We start from the raw sequence: 25,812 nt of genomic DNA on the forward strand, positions 1-25,812 counted from the left end.
CTATACTTCGTTCCCCCAACAGAAATAGTTAAGCCCCTCCTCAACAATTACCGCCACATTTGAATACGACGTTGTTATTGGTGTAATTTTTGAAGCCACAATCACACTTGTAAAGCGAATTGGCCGAATTGGGTAATCTGTCATCTTGCCTATTGCGTTTCTGCCGGTTTTTACGTTTTTACATCTTTACTTGTGTCAATTTGCCATTAATCTCCTTTATTCACACAAAATAGTCTTTATAAAGACTCGTCGGTGTATTCTAAAGATAGTCAGGTGAGTAATTATAAAATTTTAAGTATACACGATTTTTACATGCCTGTTTTTAGGGTTATATTATTCGCGATCAAGAAAAGTTGTACGCAAACATGAATGTCGCCGGTGCTGCTTTCTCTCCACCGAAAAAACGTTCTGCCAAGCACTTTTCAGTTGAAGACAAAACTGGCATTTTAAATACACGATGACGAAGACTTACCCCATTTGAAACGAACTACTTTATGGAAATTAATAAAAGAAATAGGTTTTCGGTCAGTAAACCTTTTTTCTTTACGTGTATGTATATTATGTACTTGTCATTGTAGATTCGAAAAGAGGTCACGCAATAGTGTTCTTAAGGAAAAGGACGAAATAATTACTTGGAAGCGTCGGTTCTTGCGTGAAATTAGAAAATATCGTGAAGAAGGTAGGAAGTTGTATTTCCTAGATGAAACTTGGGTGAATGCTGGGCATACTGTAAGCAAAGTATGGAAGGACACCACAATTCTCACTCCAAGACAGGCATTTATCAACGGGCTATCAACTGGATTGAAAGATGCATCGGGCAAAGGAAATTGTTCTCCATATAGGGTCCGAGGATGGCTTCGTCGAGGAAGGTTTGCTGTGTTTTGAATCGAAAAAAACAGGGGATTATCACGAAGAAATGACCAGTGAAGTTTTTGAAAAGTGGTTTATGGAAATCGTTACACATCTTGATGAACAATCTGTGATTATAATGGACAACGCTTCATATCATAGCAGGAAAAGTGAAAAAATACCAAACACCAGTACGAAAAAAGCTGATATACAAACTTGCTTAACAAGCAAATCGATACCTTACGAAGAAGATATGGTAAGAGCTGAACTTCTACAGCTTGTGAAACGGGCAGCTGTTACACCAAAATATGTAGTTGATGAAATTGCAAAGGAACACAATCGTATCGTGCTGCGATTGCCTCCATATCACTGCGAATTGAATCCAATTGAACTGATATGGGCGCAAATAAAAGGTGAAGTGGCCAGAAACAACACCACATTTAATATGAAAGACCTTCATCCACTATTTCAACAAGCAGTGGAACATGTTACTGCTGAAAATTGGAAGAACGCAATTCGCCATGCTCAAAGTGAAGAGGAAAAATGTGGCAAATTGACATTTTAATGGACATCGTAGTGGAGCCATTAGTAATTCATGTGGGAGATGACTCGACATCAACGGAGTCCGAATCCGAGTGAAGCGATACAGGATTTAAATTGTTATGTTCCTTTGTTTATATTCAAGTGCACTTGTAATTTCAAAACTTTGTGCTGCTGTAATAATACTTTTTTGTACTTTTCTCAATATAAACAGTGTTTTTATGTTGCATATTTACATGTATTTAACAATTTGCAGGTTTTACTATTTTTGCCACGAGTTATGTTCAGAGAGATAGCGCCATAATTAGTCTTGAGCAAGTGACATTTCAATTTGATTTTTCAAATTTTCCGCTTTTTATAATTTTGTGGTTGTAAAACTGGTTGCTGCTTACATTGGCCCAAATTTTGTAGGAGTGGCTTAACTATTTCTGTTCGGTGAACGAAGTATAGTTAATAATAAAAAATTATTAACCACTTGGAACAAATGCCGAGAAAGCCTACTTTACAAGTGGAAAAAAGGTTAATAATCATGTCATCAGACGCTAGTAGTGAAAAAAAATAATTTCAATAGTTAGAGGTCAAGGTTTAGAGTGCAAATAGTACATTATATATCAAAGTAGAGAAGTCCACTATTATTGCCTGAGCACCAAGATTACATCTCGAGGCGCTTGCGCCGAGGGGTGTAAGGTGCGAAGGCAATAATAGACTTCTCTACCGTGGTATATATACTATTTTTTTCACTACTAGTACTAGCACTTGAAATCCTCTAAATTAACATACTATATTGATAAGAAAGTAAACGGTTGGACAGAATTGTTTGTTTCTTAATTTAACATGTCAATCAAGTGTGTAGAAGTACACGTCAAACAGGCCGTATTTTGTTCTGTCATTGAGATATTTTCAAAGAGTAATTTCGTTCGAATTTTTTCAAAATGTGATAATTTTAGGTATGTAATTTCTCTGGAAATGGTGGATGGTGGCAATTATTCGTTTTAGAGAACTTGTCTAAACGTTCATTGAGCGAAATTTCGGGTTGTGTTTTCTAAAAGTGACAGCGTGACAGTTCTCATTATTGACTACTAGTTAATAATAAAAAACTATTAACCACTTTGAACAAATGCCGAGAAAGCCTACTTTACAAGTGGAAAAAAGGTTAATAATCATGTCATCAGACGCTAGTAGTGAAAAAAAATTCTTATGCTACGTTTCCACACGCGGCAAGCAGCTTGGAAAGCATCTCGGTAAGCTGCTCGGCGAATCACCGCGTACAAAGCAAGCTGTTTACACGCATCTGAGCACAACTCAGAACAAACTCACAACCAAACATGGCGGACGTAGATGTTATTGCAGCTGTTCCGTTCGGTTTGACATACGTACTTTTATTGGAAAAAACAACAACAACGAATTGAAAAGAGACGAAGAGCTCGGAGAAGGTGGTGGATGATAAAAATTTATAGAAATCGCACCAAGCCCGTCCACGCATGTAAACAATTACACGAACGCAAACAGATTCACCCTTTGATCTTTGTCGAAAAACCGACACTAGTCCGGGTCGGTGACGAGCACAAGCAAAAGCAGGCAAGCAGAGGCGGGCAGAGGCGAGCAACCCACTTACATGCTCGTGCGTGTGATCGTGCCCGTTGAATGTCGCTTTGAACGGAAGCGTAGAAACGTAGCATTACATTAGTGCAAGAAAAATGTTATTTCACTATAATCTTTATCTATTCAACTCCAATATTCCGTGTACATAAATAGCAATGCGATAATTGAATCAATAACAAAGAACTAAAGTAACTATTATGGACACTGCAACTTCCTGTAATTAACGCAAATTTAAACTGGGCGTTGAACATCCATCGACCCCTATTTTTCGGTAGCACTAGTACCTCCTTATTTTTCCCCTAGTTTTTCTTGGTCCACGAAATTGTACTAGAAACCTTCCTCGTCGCTGGTACGTGCTTCCTGAACATTAACTACGGAGTCAGTGATACAAAGGAATACGTTTTGCAGTATTGGTTTTACCGCTACTTGCCGCTCCGTCATTTCATGAAGATTTCCAACAGAAGTAAGTATCGTTGGAAGTCTAAATGTAACGATTCTGGCACCTCTGCATCTCTTGGATATGCTGCCACTATACCAAAAATAAACATTTATAACACCTACCTAATATTAATATTGTGTAAAATTACGTTAAGATGAGGAACAATTGTGCGTTTTGTTAAAGGTTCATTTTATGCATTGTAGGCCGCTTATCGATAAGAGTTGTGTTATCCCTAGAACTTAATTCATTTTTGTAAACAGATGTTATCGCAGGTGCGCGCTTAGATAAGACAATTTTGCGTATTTTAATAATAGAAGAGGAAATAGTCGGTGGCTACCGTTGCCTTTTTGCCGTCGGGCCATTTGTTGTAAGCGTCCTTCCGGCTTCTCAGTTTTTGGATGGGATAAAGATTGTCGTTTGTGTAATTATAAGTTTTTTTTAAGTACATCACAGTTAGTAGTCATACGGCCGGTTGCAGGAAAGCGAATTATAATCAAAATCTCAAATCTGAGATTAAACAAGACATTTGATTGACTACATACTGCAGTATAAAGCCAATCAAATGTCTTAATACCAGATTACCCAATAATCCTGGATTATGTTTTTTGTGCAACTGGCCGTAAGAGATTTAAATACATCCGAAAATTAAAATAGTTGAGTTTGTGTTATGGAAAATTGGAGACGTCTGTGTAGTGTTTGTGATTGTGATTTGTGCGTTTTTTGGATTGGGCATGTATAACTGGTTTATGGATTAGTGACCATATCAAGGTAATTGAGACTTTATCTGACCTGCTTGAATCGATCGCATTGTTGCGTGGTCTTTGGCGCTGGTACTGGTGCGGATTTTTGTTACAGCATTTGCGAATAAAATTTTGATGGTATGTTTAATGAGCCCAAGTTACGACCCTGAATTGTAAGGAGGTCATGTTAATTGTTTTTATGAGTTACTTCATTTTATTTAACTAGCTGGAAAGGTGTTTTGTGGGCGGGGTAGTGACTGCATGCCATTGCACACAGCCATATAATCAAATCATCAAACATAATAAATCTGGCGCCTGCTTAAGAAATTGGTATAATTGTGCTCTTCTATTGAAAATTTGTATTTTGCTGCGCGAACAACCCATTAGTTAGTTATTGTGCATCAAGGCAATGCATTTTGCACTTTTCGCGACGAAATTAATGCATAAATAAATAATGTGCTCTACTAACAACCAAAATGAGAGTATGACAAGAAGAGCACAAAACTTAGCTCATGTGCGTCAAAGGAACGGGTTTTGCAGTTTCACCGATAAATTAGTTGCTCTACCAACACCTATTACACCAAGTGCGGATTCACTGCTTCAAGTAACCCAAACAGGTGCATTTTAATACATACGTACTCTAGGTAGGTACTTCGATCCATGATGTAGAGATCATACGATCTTACCAGTCTCAACAAAATTGATCTTATACGGAAAGCGAGTGAAAGTCGCAAGAAAAACATTTCAAGATCTAATAAAAACAATGTTCGTTCTTTTCCGTGAGTTCTATTAGATATAATTGAATCAACTAATTCGTAAACGTCTATGGAATTTTACTCCATTTCGGAAGCTGCGTATAAATGAAATAAAAAAGATCCTGTACTATTATATTTGCTTCAGTAGTACCTACCTATTTTGCCTAAACCGATACATTCAATGGAGCTTAAGGGAAAGTCAATATTTATTTGAATTTTATACCGTACAATTCGTCGTGTACTTATCCGGGTGCTTATTCGGCAAGTACAGCAGTAAACGTGGAATCTCGTCAGATACCATAAATGTACGTAAATTAATGTGGTTGTTAATGCAAACGGAATAACGGATACAAACCTCCTTTAATTAGAAATTGAAATTGAAAACAAAGAAGAGGTGCACACTTTTCCATTTATATAATTTATACTTTATTCAAAGTTGTCTCCAATTAATCAGCGGAGTGTTTCTTTGTATACAAAACACGTTCTGAGTTTACTGCTCTCAAACATTGTAGTCCATGATACTCTCTGCCTTTAACCTCCCTACATTTAGCAGTATTTAACGTTTCACTGTGTAATGAACTTGATCTGCATTTTCCAGTATTGCGTCCCTAAAAATTACTGGCGCTTCCACGCACATACAGATACCTAGAGGTAAAATTATTTTATTGGTATGCAGAGTACGTCTTGCTTTTATCGCATCACAATGCGCTGTAGTGGATGGTATCCTGTATAATTTGCAGCAAATATCAGCAAAATGGTGTAAAGTTTGCGTGTACAGTATCAAATTGAAATCAACCTTTTAGTTGTAAATTGCGTATATTTTGGTAGAAGCCGTGTCATTTAAAATTGGGGAAATTGCCGTATGCGATTTATGGCTTATAGATAACGAGGAGATTATGGGGTAAAAATTTACGGTTCAATATTTAAACGAAAAATCATTAAGGATCCAACGTTTGTTTTCACACGAGTGTTAAAGTGCAATAAAAAAAACTAATTAATCAGAGGTTCTTTGTGATAAATTACGTAACTGTCACGAGTTTACAAAAACAAATTCGATAAATCGCTCGAAATTTCGAAGCATTTCAATATAAAACAATCGTTAATCAATTACCAAACGCAACTATGATATATAAAACCGGGGAAATTAAATTGGGATTTGATTGCAAAATCCCTAGCTAACGAAATCTATTCAGAAATGTTTGAAGGTATTTATCCCGTTTTGCCGTAATTTGATTACCCAAAGGTCATTCACACATCTAGGAAGGATTATTACGCTCCGTCAAATTAAATTTAGTAATACTTCTCACTTCTGTAGGGACTTTACGCATGTGATTTGTATTCATCCTGATTGCTATGTGGACAATGAGTTTCAACTTAAAACAATAGAGTACAACAAAATTACAAAATACTCAAAATTATCAATCCCCATTTCTCATGTATAGTCCAAGAGGCAACGATATTTTTTGTGCACTCATTTCTACAAAGCTGATATTCTGCCATTTTATTGTTTTGATAGCACAAGTAAACAAAACGGTAGTCTACCGCGTCGGCGGTGTTGCCTAAATTTGCAACAATGTTCTGAACATGTTAATAAATAATATGTACATGCCTCATTTCTACAAGAATGAAAGTTTGTACAGTAATTAATTATACCTACCTAAAAATGAAGTGTGGTAATAGTCTACCGACCTGGAAGCGTTGCTATCACAAGTCTACCACCCACGCAAGATGCATAAAAAATTATTCAATTGAACTTATTTCTACAAATATGAAATTTTTGTTGGAAAATGGTCTACCGATCGCGTGATGTTGCTAAGGTCTCGGTTGATACGCTGGAAGGTACGATTTTCCGAGCGCAGCTGCTGCACTGCTCTGCTAAAAGTACCTCTAAATTTTTATATACACGGGCATAAAATAAAAATATTTCAAAAACGAACATAGGCAATTAACATGGGAAAAAGGTTTTTTACAGATCGTTGCTCCCCATGATAATGTAGGTCTTAGCGGGTTTATAATGACACCAATCGAAAGAAGATTTTTTTCTTTATCTAATGATATACGAATTAAGTACATTTTCAGTTGTATTTCTCATTATTAACGATCCTCGAGATTGTTTATAATTTTGTATTTCTGTCTGTTCGTCTGTCCGTGTGCACGATAACTCATAACTGAATAATATCATTGACATTCGCTATTTTGTGTCATAATTTAATGCTACTGTTCATAGAAAATCGTGAACAAAAGTACCAGTTTCCATATGATTTTTTGACAAAAAAATTCCGGTAATTTGATAACTATGCAAAAAATTTAATTGACTAACCTGTTGAGAAGCGAAATGTTTTAGTTTTCAGTCTATGAATTTGAACGTTTTCCTATTTAAGTTTTTGCTCAAAGTTTTCAACTTGTATGGAATATTATTTCTAGGTAATTTTTGTGGTGATGGCATTTTCAAAATTTCTGTACATAAAGTCGAATTTGTGGTTAAATTGAAGTTTTCGCAAAAACTGTTCGAATGGGATTTATGGGGTGGAATACTTCTCGTTTCATTGAACGTTTGATTGCAGTATGAGGTAGAAGGGCCATCTTCTTTGTACTTTAAATCTTGAAAAAAATTATCAGTCATTTTAACGACAAAAAATTACATGGTTACCTTGTTTTGAGTAAGGCCAAGGAATTGAATTGATTCTCAATAACTTTCGATTGCCGCTTTTGTAAATCACATGAATTAAAGTGATTTTCACAAACGATTTTAATTCTTCATCTCTAGCCCGGCAATAACAGAATTTCCATCATTTATTTTCCATGCCGTCATTCGAGGTTTGTTTTTGATAGCAATTTAAGATAACTAATGTTTTTAATTTTCATTATTTTATCAAAAATTCGGCAATAACTCCAATTACCAAAATCATGTTAAGCCATGAAAATTTTCTAAGGAATTGACACAGACGGAAAACAAATATCGCGTACAGTAACTATTTCCGCCTTCCTTTATTACAAATACTTTTTCCTCAGTGAATAAATTTTACAAAAAAAATTATTGACAGTTGTCATAAACTGATATTCATTTCGAATTGAATAACGAATAACGAATTTTTGATAAAAAAATTCGACACAACTGAATACCGAACGATCCTCGAGATCTTCATGCATCCATCATTTTTACAACGCGCCTTAAGGGGTTGATTCTGTCCCACCAGATCGGAATAGCTTGTAAAACGAATTGTGTAAAACGAAGTTCGTTTTACTTTTATTCGAGGTGCCTAGATACAAAATTTCGCTTAAACATCTTAACAAAAAAACAAGATTGCGCATGCGCAAAATAATTTTTTTGATTCGGCGTTAGTTTTACTTTTACTCGAGGTGCCTACATATTAAATTTCAACTAATATCTTAACAAATAAAGAAAATTGGGATTGTGTAAATACAAATGTTGAGTTGCGCATGCGCAATTTTTTATTCATTTGCATACTTACTTGAGGGTTAAGGGACATTTACTAACACAGAAAACCGGGCATTTATATGTTCTTTGTAACAAAAATTATAAAAAAGCCCTTTTTAGGAGGTTTGAGCAGTTTTTGGGCTGTAATTTTTTGCCCCGTTAGTCTATGTAGCTGAAAAACAATAGCGACCTTTCTCATATCCTTAAGAACAGCTGTTTCAATTTTCAAAGCGATCGGACTTTTCTATACAAAGTTATTCAGTTATGAGTTATCGTGCACACGGACAGACGAACAGACGGACAGACAGACAGCAATACAAAATTATAAACAATCTCGAGGATCGTTAATAATGAGAAATACAACTGAAAATGACCTAATTCGTATATCATTAGATAAAGGAAAAAAATCTTCTTTCGATTGGTGTCATTATAAACCCGCTAAGACCTAAATTATCATGGGGAGCAAAGATCTGCACAAAACCTTTTCCCATGTTAATTGCCTATGTTCGTTTTTGAAATATTTTTATTTTATGCCCGTGTATATAATAATTTAGAGGTACTTATAGCAGAGCAGTACAGCAGCTACGCTCGGAAAATCGTACCTTCCAGCGTATCTACCGAGGTCTTAGCAACATCACGCGATCGGTAGACCAATTTTTTTTGGTTTCTTATGACATCAACTTTTTGAAACAAAAATTTCATCTTTGTAGAAATAAGTTCAATTGAATAATTTTTTATGCATCTTGCGTGGGTGGTAGACTTGTGATAGCAACGCTTCCAGGTCGGTAGACTATTACCATACTTCATTTTTTGGTATACTTAATTACTGTACAAACTTTCATTCTTGTAGAAATGAGGCATGTACCTACACATTATTTATTAACATGTTCAGAACATTGTTGCAAATTTAGGCAACACCGCCGGCGCGGTAGACTACCGTTTTGTTTACTTGTAGCATTGACTTTATACTGTAAAGTCAATGCTTGTGGTATCAAAACAATAAAATGGCAGAATATCAGCTTTGTAGAAATGAATGCACAAAAAATGTCCCTGCCTCCTGGACTATAATATATCCTATTATATTACTGTCTCAAATTTCTTATACACAATGAATCGGTATAATGTGATGGACGTTCTATTATTGGCGAGTGGTAGTTACCCTCCTTTAATAACAATTATTTAAAGTGCAGATAATTAAAACATAAACACTATGGTACTATATAGCTCACTCACACATTGTATAATTTGAATTAATAATCCCCGACCATATAAAAGTAAACATCGTTAGGGGTTTCAACCTCTACACGGTATTTGTGCAGCCCTAAAATCGCTGCAGCAAACAGACAAATTAATACAAAAAATAAAAGTACCCGAGCACAAAATCACAGCAAGTTAAACTTAATCACTAGTAACCATGTGCCATTATTTTATTATTTCATTATTATTTCATATTTATCATTATATTAGGCATTGACTAAATCGTCCAGTAATCACTAGTATTCGCTCTCGACTAGATCCACATGAAAACATGTTTCAATTTTTTTGGCCAATATAAGGAAAAGTGTTTTTTCACTACTAGCGTCTGATGACATGATTATTAACCTTTTTTCCACTTGTAAAGTAGGCTTTCTCGGCATTTGTTCAAAGTGGTTAATAATGTGGACATTATTAACTAGTAGTCAATAATGAGAACTGTCACGCTGTCACTTTTAGAAAACACAACCCGAAATTTTGCTCAATAAACGTGTGGACAAGTTCTCTAAAATGAATAATTGCCACCATCCGCCATTTCCAGAGAAATTACATACCTAAAATTATCATATTTTGAAAAAATTCGAACGAAATTACTCTTTGAAAATATCTCAATGACAGAACAAAATACGTCCTGTTTGAGTTGTATTTCTACGTACTTGATTGACATGTTAAATTAAGAAACAAACAATTCTGTCCAACCGTTCACTTTCTTATCAATATAATATGTTAATTTAGAGGATTTCAAGTGCTAGTAGTGAAAAAAATAGTATATATACCACGGTAGAGTAGTCTATTATTGCCTTCGCACCTATTATTGCGTTTGGCTTTGACTTTGACAATAAAACAAACAATTTGGTATGATTTCGATTGTACAACTTTAAACTCGATCGCACGACACATAGTATACCTTTATACCAGAATCTCAAAAAATCTTTTATCGATCCTGTTGTGAGTCTCTTACCAGCTTTATATTGTAGTCTACTATATTAAAAGTACTTAACGATTGTAATGTTTCTTATTTATTCAAGACACAGTGTTTATGTTAACAACATCATATTATTTTCAAGCCGAGCCTGCTTTAAGGGTCATTTAATTTGAAGCCGGTTCTGTTATCGATTATTGCGCACACTCGCCAACGGCGTCTGCAAGTTTCAATTGGAGTCAATTTTCTGCAACAACACGTGGTCTTGCCCCCACTGGAAATTACGGTTGATGGTTCCTTTACAAAAATTACAGGGGAAGTCTTTGTCAAAAACTTATTAAGCCTCACCTAGGGTACGGACCTGACCTCGTGCACTATAAAAGAAAACCAAATTCGATTTCCAATAATAAGGTTTAAGGACTCATCAAATTGTAATCCTTTTTACCTTAAATGTTTGTATTGTGTAATCTAGAAGTAAAATAAATAACTTTGAAGTAATGTGTCTGTGATGGCAACTACAAACGTTACGCGTTAACATTTAAACGTTAGAAAACTAACGTCCCTGACACGGACATAAGGCATTGCGGTAAGTAACATCCTCTACACGTTAATGCAACTAAGCCCCTAACATCACACATCACTATAGTCTAAGGGCTGGCTGATTTTTTTGTGTAAAGTATCCTGATACATAGTGAAGTAGAAAGTTATGTCTGCCAGCGAGATCCCCGGGTTTAAGGTTGGGAGGGGCGGTCAAATATATCAGTTAATTTTGATAAATGTGCCGATTTTCCTACTATATTTACCTCTGACGCCTTTATTATGAATCTGACGCAAAAAATAGATGAGACTTTTTGTACGGCTCATCAGTTTGTGTATATTGTCTGTACACAATAAACGTTATTATTATTATATTATCATTATTAATTCTATTTTTTAAATCGACATGCACTTATATATGTGGTAACAATGGCTAAATTTCAAGGCGGTCTGGTCCATTTTTGAAGAAAATTCTTTCTTTTAAATTTGCACATTCGCATTTAAATTGCAGATGCCACTTTTTGTCCGCTGTCCACCGTCATCGGTCAGATTCCATGTTTATATCCATTGTTATGACAAGCTTATAGATATTCTTATAAGTTGGTATATGGACTTTCGATGTGGGGTACAACAGGGAGATCCTTTGGGCCCATTACTATTCAGTTTGTCTATCATGGATTTAACACATTCTCTAATCTCAGACCTGCATGTTTGGCATCTTGATGACGGCACGAGCGGTTGCAAGTTGGCTGACTCTCTGAATGTTACAGACTTGCTTTAGTGTGGGCCCTAAGCTAACTTATCTTTTACGTTACCCTCCACTGTGTCAGCACCTGGATGCGTTACAAGGTTTTGATGATTCAACATATAAGCACCTCTTCCATGTGATACGTAAATTGACTGATTTAGCTTTACCTTGTTACTTTGCTTCAATAGTCATCAACTGCCTTGGTATCGGACTTTTTTAAAACGCCTCTCTTGACGTGAACTTGTTCGTCTGAAGCCATGGTTCTGTTATGGAGAGTGTATGAGAACAGGAGAAGCTTAATCCTACACGTGAATATTAAAAAAAATGCCATATACGGCGTAGCACTAAAACGAGTGTTTGTCCTTCAGGTGCTTGCTAGTTGCCCACAAACTACATCCTTGGGATTCCAGTCACCTACTGCAAAGCCGTTTTAACTTCGCAGGTGCAATCAAAGTCCATCTTCAAATCAGCTAATCATGTTTTTGCCATTTTCTTATCCAAATCAAATTACTGAAATGAGATATTTATTATCTTACATATTGTAAATTTGTAACCCGTGGAAATTCGCGTTTTGAAATTATATACATACATACGGAGGTATGCGGTGCGTGTGCATCTCCTCAGGACTAAAGTAATACATTACTTTCTATAATTCAATTAATTGTTGTATGACGCGTTCCTTTACTAGACGTATCACAGTAAATCTACTGCTTTCATATTATTATTCGGAAGCGGAAAGCACTTTATCTTACCTTACCCTTTCATTCAATTAAGCATTATAATACATCGAGGGGATATAAATGGTACGTTCTGACAGTGTAAGCATGGAGTACAGAGATTTAATGTAAGATACATTGTTTAAGCGGATAGATATGTCCGTATAATTCTAGATAGCAATTAATTTACATGAATTTACAATGCAAAATAGTTTTTCTTTGCGGTACTCGTTGTAAGTCTTTCTTTGTTAGCCGTGTGTGGGGAAATAATGCAAAAAGGTAACGTAAGTTGTAGGTGCCATGTGAAAATCTTTATTTAAAATAACATTTTTAAGGCACATTAGACATACGCCTTTCGAAATGAGCACACGTTATGAATAGTATGTGCTTCTATGGTATATAAATAAATAATCTGTCGCAACTGCAAGGAAGGAGTAAAATTATAACAGACAAACGTGTAAAAAACTGTATTTCTCCAAATTAATCTCAAATCGAGTTCCGAGGGTTCTGTTCCTTTAAAAATTTAAAGGCCGAGACGCAGTCCTGAGATTGAAATATGGATGAATAATTATTTGGATAAACCTGGTTTAATAGTGCCTCTTTTTAAAGAAAATTTATTCGGATTGAAGCAGTTATGTTGGCTGTCATAAAGAACCCCTGAATAACAATATTGTTGCGTCCCCAAACTAGAATAAAATATCCTTTCGTTTTTCCTTTAATGAAAATACCCTGTACATAACCGTTTTGCCTTGCCTGTATATATTCCTATTTGTTACGTGTGCGCGCATGAGCCGCAAGAAGCGCAATATGTGTACTCGTCGCGCAGAATTCGTCGGATTCTTCGCTTAGAAGCCATCGACTCAACTACGTTGAGAAGTCGCCGTTAACCAATGGCCGATTAGCCTTCGTCGTTCGCATATAGATCTCGATCGATCCACAACGGGTCAAGATGTCGCCGTGCAGTTCGCAACATCGTTATTTTAACAAGCAGAACGTCAAAGCACCGCACATCAATTAGAAGATTTCGTTGTAACAAAATCGACAAATTCGACAACTTCGTAGAATGAGCAATCTTCGCCATTGCAACATCGCCTTCGTTGTTAATGGACTTCGAAACAACACGTAAGTTCCTTTGTTTACATTATCCCTTCGTAACTTTACCATATTCTAGTAGCCGTCGTGCCTACGTCAACCATATTCAATAGAAATTCATTTACTTTGTATTTTTTGATAATAAACACGTTTATTTATGTGTCTATATTCTTTCATTCCCAGCATAAACAAGGCCTTGGAAGTAATTCATAATTACAGTCCGCTTACAATCAAATTCTTTGTTATCGAAGCCTCCTTGTACGGTACAAATATCAACTGCACATTTCTTTCAACGATATAAAGGAATGTGGACGAATATTTTCAAAAAGGTTTATGGTCGCATTTTTAAGTGCTTTTATGTTTTGCCCGAAACAGGGGAATGTGGTAAGTCAAACAGTTTCATAAGATGTCAATGAGATTAATTCTGCCAGTTCCAGTCAAACTTATCAGTCAAGCTTTCTTTTTGTGCTGATGATGGTTAAATAACACCCCTTATGATTATCTACCCACCCATACAAAAGGTTGCCAAAGGCAATAGTTAATACTGTTCCGAAAATGGAGATATCGGCTGGATGAAGTCAGAAGTGTTTTGTGAATATACCTATTTGCAATGTATTTTATAAAAATGTGATACAGTGCGATCAATATTGAGTTGCTGCGCCGCTTCAATAAATTATGACGTTAGTAATCATTTGCCGCAACAGGCCTGGTGCACCAATACTAAAACATAACCTTGAGCCGCTTTCGGATGCTGTGTTTAAAGCTCCAAGAGCGTTCCACCCCGAGTTACACGCAAATGTGTTACACACGAACGCTTGAGGTTAACGTTCGTGTGAATATAACCTTAGATTTTTTAAAACTAATCAAACAATTCTTCTGTACGTTTTTTGTCAAACATGAATAAACTTTTTGATAAAGAAATGGTGAGTGGGATCTGGGATGCGTCTTTATTATATGTCAAATTCGATTTTGGTTATTGTAGGAATGGCTTTTATGGAGCCCTACTACTCTTTCCAGCGGTAGCAGTAGTAGTAGCAGTAGTGATGATGAACAAGAAGCTGAACCCAAAAAGAAAATTGCAAAATTGGACCAATTTGTTGAAAAAACTGTGGTAACCTACACCGATTATATGTTCAAACAACTTATTAGATTGAGGCGTTCCACAGCTTATCAATTAATTGGTGAGAGTTTGAACGTAACACTAATTCTAGATAGTTAATCCCTTATTATTTTTTTTTTACTTTAGGTCGATTCAGAGCAAGTAAATATGCTCCACGTTCAACGAATAATATGGGAACATCAGCGGAAAAATGTGTATTAATTTGTTTATGGTACATGGCAAACACTGAATCTTTTCGACAGATTTCGGACCGCTTTGATGTGGCTCTTAGTACGGCCCATATCATATTAGTCAATGTTATTCATTATTTAGTTAGTCTTCGAACTGAATTTATTAAATGGCCCAATAATGAAGAAAAAAGACTCATTAGTCAAGAATTTTGTAAAAAACAAGGTTTTAAAAACGTAATGGGATGCATAGACGGAAGTCACATAAGGATACAAAGACCAGAAAGAGACGAAGACGCTTATGTTAATCGTAAAGGTTACCATAGTGTTTTAGTGCAGGGGATATGTGATCATAGAAAATTATTTTTTCTCCAACCACCTGAATAAGACGCTATTTTGTGACAGTGTTCGGTACGTAAAATTGACGTTTTGCGGATTAATCGCTTTCACCATGGCAACTGTACAAAAAGTGGATACTTTTTGTCCTAGTACCAAAAAGAAATTGACCTTGAAAGTTGGCCAATTAAAAAATTACAATCACGGAGATATGTCACATTGACATCGTTTTACATTGCAGGTTATAAGATATTTTTATACATACATATCAAATATTTTTGCATATTCAATGCAAATGCTGTTACCTATACGTATGTACATGTATTGAAAATGATTTACGCTCGCTATTTTTATTTAAACCATGTGTAACGTCGTAATTTACATATTCGGTGAACGTAATTTTAATACGTATACAACCCGGCGTCGCGCGTAACGCCATCTACTTCAGACCCATTGCACTATTATCTGTCATTTGGATTCAAAATTTGAAAAAGTTAATTGCAATTAATTTTAATTAAAAAACTGTATGGTAAGTTCTTTATTTCAATACAAAATATAACAATATTAATTGTGTATACAATAGAAATGACTGAAACTGATAGCGACATGGATTGCACTCCGCCAGAGATTTTAGAAACCGCAGAACATGCTACCTCAAGATTTGCTCCCTACAGAGTCGCGAGAGGTGAGAAGTAAACGAATAGGTTATAAGTTAACCTAAAAACTAGAGTGGCATGACACGTGAGGACAAGAAAGCAGAAGTTCTTATACTAGTAGTGAAACTGTGACTGAATCTAAATTCGAATATAATTTGAAGTAAAGGGGGTTGGAGAAAAAATTTTATGTTTTATTCGTACAAAAAAATGCGTTTTCGGGACTCGGAAGGTTGCTGGACTCCGCTAACGCGTCGTCCAGCAACTATCTTCCTCGTCCCGAAAACTGACATTTTTTGTACTAATGAAACAAATAACTATTTGGATGTGTTTTGCGGAGAGCCGGGGTCTATGCATGAGGCACGCCTATTACGTAAGTCATCAATATATAGGAAAATAGAAAATGCACAGTATTTTGGTAATTATTACTTGCTTGGAGATTCGGCTTATCCATCGTTACCATGGTTAGTTCCTCCATACCGTGACAATGGACACCTAACCGAAAATCAAAAAAATTTTAATTTCAAATTGTCGTCCACAAGGATGGTCATCGAGCATACCTTTGGATTATTAAAGGGCCGATTCAGAAGACTCGGGCACTTTGAAAATTTGAACATATCTTTAATTTCAAAATGTGTAATGGGTGCGTGTGTATTGCACAATATGTGCATTCTCGAAAGCGATTTAATGGATGTAGCTCATGAACAGATACAGCCAGATCATGACGAGGGGATAGATTCTGTAGAAATACAACATGAAATAAATGATAAAAGAATGTATGTTTTTAGACAATTGCTTGAATAGGTACATCACATTTTAATAATTCCAATAAAACCCATACAAAATGATTCTGTACATTATTTTTCTAAATATGCCTTAAGCAAAGCTACTTTCTGTTCTTCTATTGCTAATTTTTGCCTCTCTATTTCCATCCTTTCCGCATGGTTTTTATTCTTGTCTGCCAGTTTTTGTTTTTTATATTCCAAATGCATATTCCTCTTTCTTTTCTTTGGAGGATCATTTTCTTTTGTTTCTTGTTCTTCATTTCCCAGCTGCGGATCATGTATATTCTCTGTTTCTTCCACTGCACTGTCATTTGCTTCAATGGAGTGTTCACATCTGTTCGTAGGCTTCGTACCGAATATCTCATCCATTTCTTCAAAAAACTGGAAACGAGTAGGTCCACGACCTGTTTTTGTTTTGTGATCTTTCGCAGAATGGTAACTGCGAACTAGTGACTTCCACTTGACTTGGCATTGTGTCGCAGTACAATGAAATCCATCACTGAGAAGATCGTTTGCACAATTTTCATACACATGCTTCTTTTTTTTTTGGATGATTTAAATCATCGAGATGAGTTACCATCGATCTAATGAGAGCAAGTGTTTCGTTGTACTGCCATACATGCGGTTCATTAGCTGTAGAAGTTGAAGCAGTTGCGGGTGTGTCATCCACATTTGAGGACTCTCCTAATACATTTCTACTTTCGTCCTGTGCTTCAAAATCCGCTTGTTGTTCTAAGGCGATTGCTTTGTCCAACAATGATGTTGCAAAATAAATATCTTAAATCAAACATTTTATTTAGGCAAAAAGAATTTATTTCCTAGGTACCGCTTTGGGGTCTCCTATACTCATCTTCAGTAACTATGATTTTATAAACTAAGTTCGTTTGAGGATCGACAATTTCCAGTTCCATTACAAAAAATATTAAAAAACCAACCGATGATTGCACAGTCAAAAATAAAAACGTTTAGGTTATGTTCAATTTTGATGCATTTGCGCAACGCGGAGTAACAAACCCCAGAAAAATGAATGGTGCTTGAGAGGCAGGGGGCGAGAAAAAATTGGCAGCTAAAGAGCATCAAGCTCTGTAACATTCGAACACTTCGAGAGTTGCCGTGGAGCACTCTGAGCAGCTCTGGTGCACTTACGCTGTTACACCCGAAAGCGGCTCTTAAAGTAAACTTTTGACGTTTAACCATATTTAACCTAAATCAACGATTTAACCACCTTGTAAGTTTCCAAATTATGTGGAACTACACGAATAGCAAATTACTATAAAAATTGAAACGATTTTATTTCTTTTACAACTCGTTAATATCGAAGTAATTGGATAAATTACATGCACACTATAACAACTGTTCGAAGTGCTCGCCACCATTATTAAGACAGGGATTCACTCTTTCCTTCATGTTTTCGAAGCCGGCATGTAAGTGCTGTTGCGTAATGTTTCAAACGGCAGCTTCTATACCTGCTCGGAATTCCGCAATGGTGTGTAAACGATTAGATTTCGAATACGTTGCCATCTCGTAAATTTGCGTGCAATAATTTAGACGGCTTTGCAAGTCTGGACGATGAGTTCTTGTAACACGGTTACTTTAAAGGATAGAAGTACAATTTTCTCCAGGCAATAGCGTCACACGTTCCGTATGTAATGCCCGTTAGTGGGACAAATTGTCGCAGCTGCTTTTTCCGACTTTGCTCAAGACGAGCAAGAACATCTTTTACAACCTCCTTATTAGCAATCACTAAGCGGCCAGGTGACTTCCCAGAAGCAAGACTTCCTGTATGTTAAACCGCTCAAGTAGACGATGAGCATTTCGGCGTATATTGTTGTAATCCTCGTCATGGTTGACAATCGTTTATCGAAACTCCTGTATACACAAACGTATCGAGTACTCCCAAACTCCACTTTCGTCTTTAGTCTCATTACGGAAACAGGACAGCAAACGCATCTTATTCTCTTCTAAAGTAAAAGGCTTGTCGGAGTGAACCTATTCCCTATTACACGCTACAACTAAAAAAACATTTGTTTGTAATTTACAAGTAATTTACTCACCTTGTAAATATTCGAAAGAAACTGGTAGTCTTGAAAAAAGCCGTTTTGAAAGGGACGAAAGTATTTGAATAACAATCACAAATCATGGTTTTGGTTTGTAAAATTATAGGTTATGTTTTGTATTGGTACACATATACCTGGTTGCGGCAAATGATTACTAATGTGATATTTTATAAGAGCGGCGCAGCATATGATTATTGATCTCCCTGTACTTCTAAAGAACCATCATAATCCAGGCGATTCGCTACACGACGAGACTGACGATTATTTTAATTTCTTCGGAATTGAACACTTTTGATGAGGACAATATTTTAATTAACATAGGTACCGATCGTATTTGATGTCCAACAGTAAATCAAGAAGGAAGGTGTAATAATTGACATAATCGATAAAACAAGAATGAAAGAAACCCAACCCGTTAGCAATTATTATGCAAAATATGACGTGACCGAAAAGCATAGTAACATTGGAGGGTCTACATTAAGAGATTTATCGTCATATATTGAAGCACCCCGAAGAGAGAACAACAAGCAGATGAAAAAAACAAATTCTTGCAAACCAGCAGAAAGAGAAAGGTTAGATTGAAGATGAGAAGAGGAGGTAATAGGTATCTAAGAAACTAAATACAGTAAAGATGAAAAGTAATTCCATAAAAAAACTCAAAAATAAATGTAACGATATCTTGAAACGTGAATATTCATTCTAACGGTCGGCATACATGTGGCATTCATTGACAATATTTTACAGAAATATGCAAATTAAGAGTATAAATGATGCACAACAATGGTCGGAAAATTGATACCTGTGAAACTCCTGAAGATAGCGGTAAAGGTCTACAAAAGAGTATAATTTAAACTTACAGTTTGTGACCTATTAGAGATGTAATTTGATATGAAGTTAACAGGAGACCATGCATATTAAACTTGCAAGCAGGCCTTCATTTTATTGTGCCAAAAGAGCTACTGTAGCTTAATTTGATAAATGGAAACAGGTTATTGTTGTGTACCTGTTGTAACGCTCTCAAAACAGTCAAGGTGCTCCCGCACTCGATTCGGATTTGTACACTCTCAAGTCCCAACTAGCTTCCAGCGGAGGCTGGGTGAGTTCAAAAATAAAATGTTCGAGCGCCACAGTTACAATTTTCAACGAGTTAAGTGTACAAAACCTTGCTACTGGATAACTCTGAATTCCAGTAACCACGAGTCGTTCGCCACAAGACTGTACAGAATAAAAACAATCCAGCAACGTTGTAACAGTTTAGTTTATTTATATTCAAATTTCAAAATTACCGCTTGCTACGTTAGGCAGGATATAGGTGAGATGGCGTCACTTGTACGCGTGCTTCTTTCCTCGCGCAGAATCGCGTAATTTTTTCACTTCATTTCCGTTTTAAAGCCAACGAGGTTGTACTTGTAGAGCGTGGCATTGTGAATTCTTCTAAAACCAGTGGGTAATATTTGCCATCATTCACGTAAAATCTCTGGCAATTTTACCTGTTTATTGGCGTTGTCGAGTAGAGTAACTCAGAAGCCGTTTTCTCCGTTGTGAGGCTATATCTGGTGGAAGTTCATCGCCCTACCTACATGTAAGTGAAATGGCGTTGGTTTTCTTTTACGTTATGTTATCTAAAATTCTTTCAGATTCACAACCTCTTGGATAATTTCCATATTTCATTGATTTAAGTATTTTTCATTACCCTCCTGACGATTTCAGGTATGTTATTAAAAATCTCGTTAAGGGAGTGTTACATCTTCATTACTTTTAGGGGGTCCAGGTAGTAGACGAATTCTTGTACCGGTCAATCCATGTAGTAGATCAATCCAGGTAGTAGACGAATTCTTGTACCGGTCAATCCATGTAGTAGGTCAATCCTTGTACAGACGAATCCTTGTATGTAAATGAATTTGCATCTTGCGAATATTCCGGAGTACGAACACCTGTTGATTGCCGGCAGCTATCCGGCGTACCACCGAGTAGATAAGCGCTAACACCTAAACGATACCGGGAGCGACCAGCTGATGGTGGAATTTTCGGAAGATACGATCTTTTACACAACCTTTTTTTTTATTTGCTTCAATACCGTTAATCTAGTGTAACCTTCCGACGATTTATGATCGGAGCTTTGTATTTTGTTCGCATCAAGTGTTTGAGGTCGTGACTCTCTTCAAGAGCAACGCACCTGTATTTAACGTATGGGTAAACGAGCCGGCTACGAGTAAGCTATTTTTGGCCCTTCCGGCTCATATAATCGTTCCGAGCGTTGTAGCTTGGGGTTTGTTTTTGTGTTACAGAACTGGAACTTCGAAGGAGAGCTCTTTTTCGGAGAAGACAGCGTATGTGTTATTCAAGGTAAGATTTTTAATTTACTTGTACCCAGTGTTGCCTATATGAGTTGTTATTCGGGTTAACTTAATTCAATCTTTGAATCCATTGAAATCTTAACTACATTTTTGCTCGATCATTGTTGTAGGGGCTGGTAACGTAATTATTAGGGAAGTGTTCATGAATTTATTTGGGGATTATTTTTGTCATTTAAAGTATTTGTTATTGTCGTATTGAAGATACATTTTATTTGCCGATCCTGCACCGTTTTGTCAGGATTAATAAATCAGAATTGCTCGTAGTGAATTTATTATTTGGCTCTCTTGTGTTTTCCCAATTTCTATACAGGAGAGGTCAGAATTTGTGCAAAATTGGGTGGCGCTCAACTAATCATTTCTAGTGACTACCAAAGATCAAAAACTTATGTTATATGCCCAAACGAACAAACCGCTGTGGAAGATTCTCATCTCGAGCCCTTCTTTTAATTAAGAATCTGAGCTAGCTGACCGTTTATGCGGCGGGGTTTGAGTTTTACAGCGCCGAACTAACCTCACGTTATAAAGTGACACCCTTCAACGTGTGGCCTGGGCATAATTTGTTTAAATTTAAGTTTTTGGCCTTATTTTTAAATTATCTCTTCTAAATTGAACTTCGTACTTGCAACTTATTTTTTATTTGTGGTTATTACTGATATTTGTGTATTTCTTGGTATTTAACAGGTACCTATATTGTGTTATCTTTTTATATTTGTATTTTGAATTTATTGTGTGATCATGGCTATGGAAATTAACCGATTAAGAGAGACTGAACTCCAATATGAAATTGAGATTAGAGCGGGACAAATGGGGAGTAATATGAACGAAAGTCGTTTAATTCTCAGAAAATTGTTAGAGTTAGAGAAAGCACCTGGTTATGTTGCTCCAGAGTACCCTTTTACCTTTGCTCAGGATTTAGCTGCTCTTACTGAATTGACAGTGATCCTTCAGAATAAGATTGACAATTTTGATGATGCTTTTGGGGGAGGTTCATATTTGTCAATTGTTACCATGCTAGCTCATGCCGACAGACGTTTACATAGGACTCGCACATTATTGCAGCCTTCTGCTGAACAATTAAGTAAACTTGGGGAATTAGTTGGTTTATTTCGACAATTAAGAGCTTCACTCGATAACAAAGCTTTTCATTTTAACGACTCAATTATGCCTTCAGCAACTGCTGTAGTTTCTTCTACACCTACTAGACGTACTGCAGAACTACAACCAAGATTATCCGTACCGAGTACTCCTGTACATAAATGGGGATTAAAATTTTCCGGGGATAGTAGAGGTGAAACTTTGAATTCATTTATCGACCGAGTTGAGCGAATGGCTCGTGCTCGTGGAGTAGATCATCCAACTTTATTTGAGACCGCCTACGATTTATTTGAAGGTACTGCGAACACCTGGTACAACATTAATTCTCATAAAGCTACTTCATGGGAGCACTTAGTGCAATTACTACGAGATGCATTTCTACCACCACACTATGAGGAAGATTTGCTCGACGAAATTAAAGCTCGTTTACAGGGTCAGAATGAAAAAGTAGACATTTATTTTGCAGTAATGCAGGGTTTATTTTCACGACTAAAATTACCACCTCCAGAATATGAACAAGTCCGTTTAATTAAACGCAATTTATCACCATTTTATTTGACTAAATTAGGTCCTAATGTTCCTCAGACATTAGATGAACTTTTAATTGAATGCAGACGTTTTGACGATATCAAACATGATTTAGACAGACACCATGCCTTACGCAACCGAACATCATTACCATTACTCGAACCTGGGTTTAGCTGTCCCACCAGTAGTCGACAAATGTCACCACGTCCACCTATTTATGCAATGGAAACTCCAAATTCTCCTTGCTTTAATTGCCAAAAATTAGGTCATCATCGTGTTGATTGTCCTGAACCAAGGCAATTATTTTGCTGGAAATGTGGCGCACAAGGCGTTACGGTGCGCAGTTGTTCTTTTTGTTCGGGAAACGCTCCGAGAAACGCTCATTAAGTCGTCGTGACGTTTCTTTAGTACAGGCGACAAAAATTTTGAAAATTTCTTCCAAACCTAAACTTGACTTTTTATTACAGCATGTGGGAAATGACTTGAGACCTTATGTCCAAATTAAAATTTTAGACATTCCTTTTTTGGGATTATTAGATTCTGGCGCTTCACGTTCTTTTATCAATTCCGATACTTTAATTCAATTGCAAATACTCAATTTCAATTTTGTACCGAAAGTTATTTCTTGTACGGTAGCAAATAGCTCCGATGCACATTCGATTGGTTACATCACTGTGCCAATTACCTTAAAGGATCGTACTGTGCTGTTAGATTTGTTGGTGATGCCTGATTTGGTTACTAATTTGATCCTGGGAGTAGATTTTTGGGATAGGATGGGTATCATTCCGAATATTAGCGATGACTGTTGGCATTTTACTTCTTGCACGCCAACTCAACCTAGTGTGGCCATAGTGGAACAGTCTCGTCTCACTGATGAACAACCCCATTCTTTACAAACCCTCTTAGATCTGAAATTTTCGCTCATGGGAGACAAGTTAGGATTAACCCCAGTAGGTAGACACGAGATACGCCTGGTAGAGGGCGCTATTCCTATTAAACAGCGGTACTATCCAGTAAATCCGATTAAACAGAAAATCATTAACGACACCATTGATGAGATGCTTAGGGACAGAGTCATCGAACCATCGAACAGCGGATGGGCTTCCCCTGTCTGTCTGATTCCCAAGAAAGACAAAACCTATAGATTTTGTGTGGACTATAGGAAACTTAACTCTTTAACTGAGCGCGACGCTTTTCCTTTGCCCTATATATCAATACCATCTTAGACCAATTACGTGACGCTAAATATCTTAGTTCCCTGGACATTAAGTCAGCTTATTGGCAAATAGAGGTTGCTGAAGATTCGCGCCCTTTCACAGCTTTTACTGTGCCTGGTCGTGGTCTTTTCCAATTTCGAAGGATGCCCTTCGGCTTGACTAATGCCCCTGCGACTTTTCAGCGCATTATCGATACCATTTTGGGACCTGAATTGCAACCCAACGTTTTGGTTTATTTGGACGATGTGGTTATTATATCACAAGACTTTGACTCACATTTAAAAATTTTGAACACCGTTTTTGACAAATTAATTGCTGCTGGCTTCACTCTGAATAAAAACAAATGTCACTTCTGCCGTTCAGAACTTAAGTATTTAGGGTATGTTGTGGATTCCTTTGGCTTACACCCAGATCCTGACAAAGTCAAGGCGATTTTAGATATTCCAACACCCACTACGGTGAATGATATACGACGTTTCTTAGGAACTTGCGGTTGGTACCGTAGGTTCATTCCTGATTTTTCAACCGTTCTTGCTCCTTTAACCAGACTTCTTCGGAAAAATGTTAAATTTGAATGGACGTCTGAATGTGAGGAATCTTTTCTCAAATTAAAAGAACTTTTGGCAACTGCACCTGTGCTCAATTGCCCGGATTTTACCAAACCTTTTGTCCTTCAGACCGATGCTTCTGCTTATGGGCTAGGAGCTGTCTTGACTCAAACTTTTCCGGATGGGGAGCGAGTGGTATGTTATTTATCCCGATCATTATCCCGAGCGGAACAAAATTACAGCACGACTGAACGTGAGTGCTTAGCAGTCATTTGGGCGGTAGAGCAACTTCGACATTACCTCGAAGGAGTTTCTTTTACAGTCATTACTGACCACCATTCTCTTTTGTGGTTGCATTCTTTGAAAGACCCCCAAGGACGTTTAGCACGCTGGGCTCTTCGTTTACAGCCGTATACCTTTACTCTTGTCCATCGTAAAGGCAAGGACAATATTGTTCCCGATCTTTTGTCACGTACTGTACCTGTGATCGAAGCTGTACATTCTTCAGATGTTACGGTGGATCCGAACGATTTCAAAACTTCTAAAGACCCTTGGTACCTTGGTATGTTTGAAAGATTAGAGCGAAGTCCTCATAAATATCCCGATTGGCGAGTGAAAGATTCGTTGTTGTATAAATATATCAAGTCCGCTTTACAATCTCATGATTATGAAAAATGGAAACTTGTTGTTCCTTCTGATTTTAGACAATCTCTTATACAAGAGAACCACAATAATGTTACTTCAGGACACCTTGGTGTTAATAAGACCTTTTGGCGCATTCATCACCGATATTATTGGCCGAGAATGAAGTGCGATATTAAGCGTTATATTTCTCGCTGTACCACCTGTGCACAACATAAACCTGAACAACTTCGACCTGCAGGGCTTATGGGTTCACATCCTCAAATTTATGAACCGTGGCAGATGATCAGCTTAGATTTTATTGGTCCTTTACCTCGATCCACTCAAGGGCGAACTCATTTATTAGTTGTTAGTGACTATATGAGTAAATTTGTACTTCTTTTTCCCATAAGGACGGCGAATGCCAAAACTCTTGTCAAATGTATTGAAGATTCTGTATTTCTTGTGTATGGAGCTCCACAATTCTTATTTGTGACAATGGCGTGCAGATGCGCAGTAGACTTTTCTTAGATCTGTGTGAAAGCTACCGTGTAAAGGTTCGGTTTACTCCTTTTTATCATCCACAGGCTGATCCTGCGGAGAGGGTGAATCGTGTGGTAAAGCAATTGATAGCCACTTACGTTAAGAACAATCACAAACATTGGGACGTTCATTTAGCTTCGATAGCTTGTGCT

The 25,812-nt window shown here is 36.8% G+C and overlaps 1 protein-coding gene across 2 annotated transcripts; it reads left to right on the forward strand.

Annotated features, from left to right (window-relative positions):
• The first annotated feature begins 176 nt into the window (after positions 1-176).
• LOC116164371 lies at positions 177-1,508 on the forward strand. 2 transcript variants are annotated; one of them, XR_004143882.1, is made up of 3 exons: positions 177-273; positions 327-524; positions 579-1,508. XR_004143882.1 is itself a non-coding variant. In XM_031478539.1 (2 exons), the coding sequence occupies exon 2, from the start codon at positions 809-811 to the stop codon at positions 1,412-1,414; it is 606 nt and encodes a 201-aa protein (XP_031334399.1). In that variant the 5' UTR covers positions 177-273; positions 327-808; the 3' UTR covers positions 1,415-1,508. The 2 variants fall into 2 exon arrangements, 1 of the variants encoding a protein (XP_031334399.1); XM_031478539.1 differs by having other exon boundaries at positions 327-1,508.
• Positions 1,509-25,812: the final 24,304 nt, after the last annotated feature.

The sequence above is a fragment of the Photinus pyralis genome, unplaced genomic scaffold (genome assembly GCF_008802855.1).
Source record: "Photinus pyralis isolate 1611_PpyrPB1 unplaced genomic scaffold, Ppyr1.3 Ppyr1.4_LG2, whole genome shotgun sequence".
Taxonomy (NCBI): domain Eukaryota; kingdom Metazoa; phylum Arthropoda; class Insecta; order Coleoptera; family Lampyridae; genus Photinus; species Photinus pyralis.

Excerpts from the sequence above, each read along its gene's own strand:
- LOC116164371 (XM_031478539.1), top strand. The coding sequence starts at position 809 with ATGCATCGGGCAAAGGAAATTGTTCTCCATATAGGGTCCGAGGATGGC.